The 2,570-nt window shown below is 60.5% G+C and overlaps 1 protein-coding gene across 1 annotated transcript; it reads right to left on the bottom strand.

Moving 5' to 3' along the window:
* On the bottom strand, window positions 1-907 carry ENH_00033810 (hypothetical protein; the record flags this gene model as incomplete). The annotated part of the gene is made up of 1 exon (XM_013580318.1): window positions 1-907. A coding segment is annotated over one exon (907 nt), but the record flags the coding sequence as incomplete, so codon positions are not given.
* Window positions 908-2,570: the final 1,663 nt, after the last annotated feature.

The following is a 2,570-nucleotide window of genomic DNA, read 5'->3' as shown; positions in this document are numbered from 1 at the left end:
GAGGGGGGCTGGGGGGCCCCAGGGATGAGGGCGAGGGGGGGCTGTTGGCAGGGGGGGGCCCCCGGGGGCCCCCACCCCTTGCTGCAGCACACACGGGGGCCCCAGCGGGCCCCAGGGGGGGCCCCAAGGGGGGCCCCAAGGGGGGGCCCAACGGGGGCCCCTCCGGGGGGCCCCCGGGGGGCCCCAAGGAAGACCCCGGAGACAAAGGGGGGCAACGGGGGGCCCCCGGCAGGGGCCCCGGGAGGGGCCCCGGGGGGCCCCCAGCAGGGTACAAACCCGCAGCAGGGGGGCCCCGGAATGGGCCCAAGGGGGGCCCCCGCAGGGACAAAACGCCCCCCGGGGGGGCCCCCATAACAGCTGGGGGCTTCGAATCCCGCAGCATCTTCCTGCTGCTGCTGCTGCTGCTGCTGCTGCCGTTGCAGCAGCTGCTGCTGATGCTGCTGCTAGTGAGCCCTGCTGAAGAAGGCTCTTGCACGCTGCTGCTGCAGCAACTGCTGCTGCTGCTGCTGCTGCTGCTGCTGCTGTTGCTGTTGGGGGCCCCTAATGGGGGCCCCCGGCGTCTGCCCTGATGCTCCCTACGGGAGGGGGCCCTTCCCACATGGAGGTCCCCGCTGCTGCTGCTGCTGTTGCTGCTGCTGCTGCTGGAATTGCCGCTGCATTTGCTGCTGCTGCTGCTGCTGCTGCTGCTGCTGCTGCTGCGAGTGTCTGTGCCCTCACTGGGGTCCCCATACACCGCAGAAGGCTCACAGGCCCCCGAAGCTGCTCCCTGCGAGTGCAGCAGCAGCAGCTGCTGCTGCTGCTGTTGCTGCTGCTGCTGCAGCAGCAGCAGCTGCTGCTGCTGCTGCTGCTGCTGCTGCTTAGTATCGGGGGCCCCCTTGGGCCCCTCTTCAGGCCCTTCGTGCACCATGGTCAGGCTTTGCTGCCATGCTAGGGTTTAGGGTTTAGGGTTTGGGGTTGGGGGTTGAGGGTTTAGGGTTTGAAGTTCGCCTACTAAACCCTAGGGAGCGACAACACCGCTGCAAGGAGACATCCTTCTGTGTATCCGCGGGTTTAGGGTTTAGGGTTTAGGGTTTAGGGTTTGGAAGCGAAAGAGGCCCGGGCCCACAGTCTTCCTGAGCCTACAATTAGGGTTTAAACAAACAACAACGCATATTGCACTGCTAAACACTAAACCCTAAACCCTAAACCCTAAACCCTCGCAGGCCCCGCAAGACCAGGCTTCCAGCCCCAGTTCCGGGGGCCCCGGGATCTAGGGTTTACAACCCCGGGTCTAGGGTTTAGGGTTTAGGGTTTAGGAATTTGCTTCACTTCAAAAAGCTGCAGCAAACCTCCTTTTAAAGAGACTTTGCGCTGCTGCCCCCAGGTGTGCTGCTAGCGACTGCAGCAGCAGCAGCAGCAGCAGCAGCAGCAGCAGCGGTCACAGCAGCAGCGGCAGCAGCGGCAACAGCACCGCAGCAGCAGCAGCAGCAAGAACAGCAAGAGCAGTAACAGCAGCACTGGCAGCAGCAGGAACTGCATCGAGAGCAGCAGAAACGGCAGCAGCAGCAGCAGCAACAGCAGCAGCAGCAGCAGCAGCAGCAGCAGCAGCAGTGAGAACAGAATGGCCGGCGGAGTCCCTCGAAGGAGGGCCCTGAGGGGCCAGTGCCGTGGCTTCCAAACCCTAAACCCTAGACGCTAAACACCGCGCCCTCGCAAACCCTAGACCCTAAACCCTAAACCCTAAACCCTCGGCCGTGGTCAAGATGTCTCTCTTTTTGTCACGCGTCCTTTTGACGCCTCCCAAATCCCCCAGGTTGGCTCACCACCCTAGGGTTTAGGGTTTAGGGTTTAGGGTTTAGGGTTTAGGGTTTAGGGTTTAGGGTTTGGGGTTGGCTTTTGTCCTCTGGCTGCGCCTCCGCGTGCTCTGTGGCGTGGAGCAGTTTCAGGAATGAGGCATTAGGGTTTAGGGTTTAGGGTTTAGGGTTTGGGTCTTAAGGCCTATGCTTGGGGTCCGGGGCCCAGAATTTAGGGTTTAGGGTTTAGGGTTTAGGGTTTAGGGTTTAGGGTTTAAGGTTCCGGGCTTCCAGCCCAGAGTGCAGACCCTCAAATTTCCGGTTTCATTTATCGGGGCAGAGGCTTAGGCCTCAGAAATTAGGGTTTAGGGTTTAGGGCTAAGATTCAGGGTTTAGGGTTTAGGTCTCAGACTTCAGGGTTTAGGGTTTAGGGCCCAGGCTCAAGGGTTTAGGGTTTAGGGCTGAGAACTGAGTGGTCAGGGCTTCAAGTCCCGGGCTTCGAATGCAGTGTCTCGAACCTAGGGTTTAGGGCTAGGGCTAGGGTTTAGGGTTTAGGGTTTAGGGTTTGGGGTTTCAGGGCTAGGACTAGGGCTAGGGTTTAGGGTTTAGCGCCTAGGGTTTGGGGTTTCAGGGCTAGGGCTAGGGCTAGGGTTTAGGGTTTAGGGTTTAGGGTTTGGGGTTTCAGGGCTAGGGCTAGTGCTAGGGTATAGGGTATAGGGTTTAGGGTTTGGGGTTTGGGCGCAGGAACGTGTTTTTCCCGTGGCAAACGGTGTCTGTACACCTGAGAGGAGGGTTTCT

Source organism: Eimeria necatrix, genomic scaffold (genome assembly GCF_000499385.1).
Source record: "Eimeria necatrix Houghton genomic scaffold, Enh_scaff2478, whole genome shotgun sequence".
Lineage (NCBI taxonomy): Eukaryota > Apicomplexa > Conoidasida > Eucoccidiorida > Eimeriidae > Eimeria > Eimeria necatrix.
Note: the sequence above shows the minus strand (reverse complement) of the source record. Positions and strands in the feature narration are given on the sequence as shown.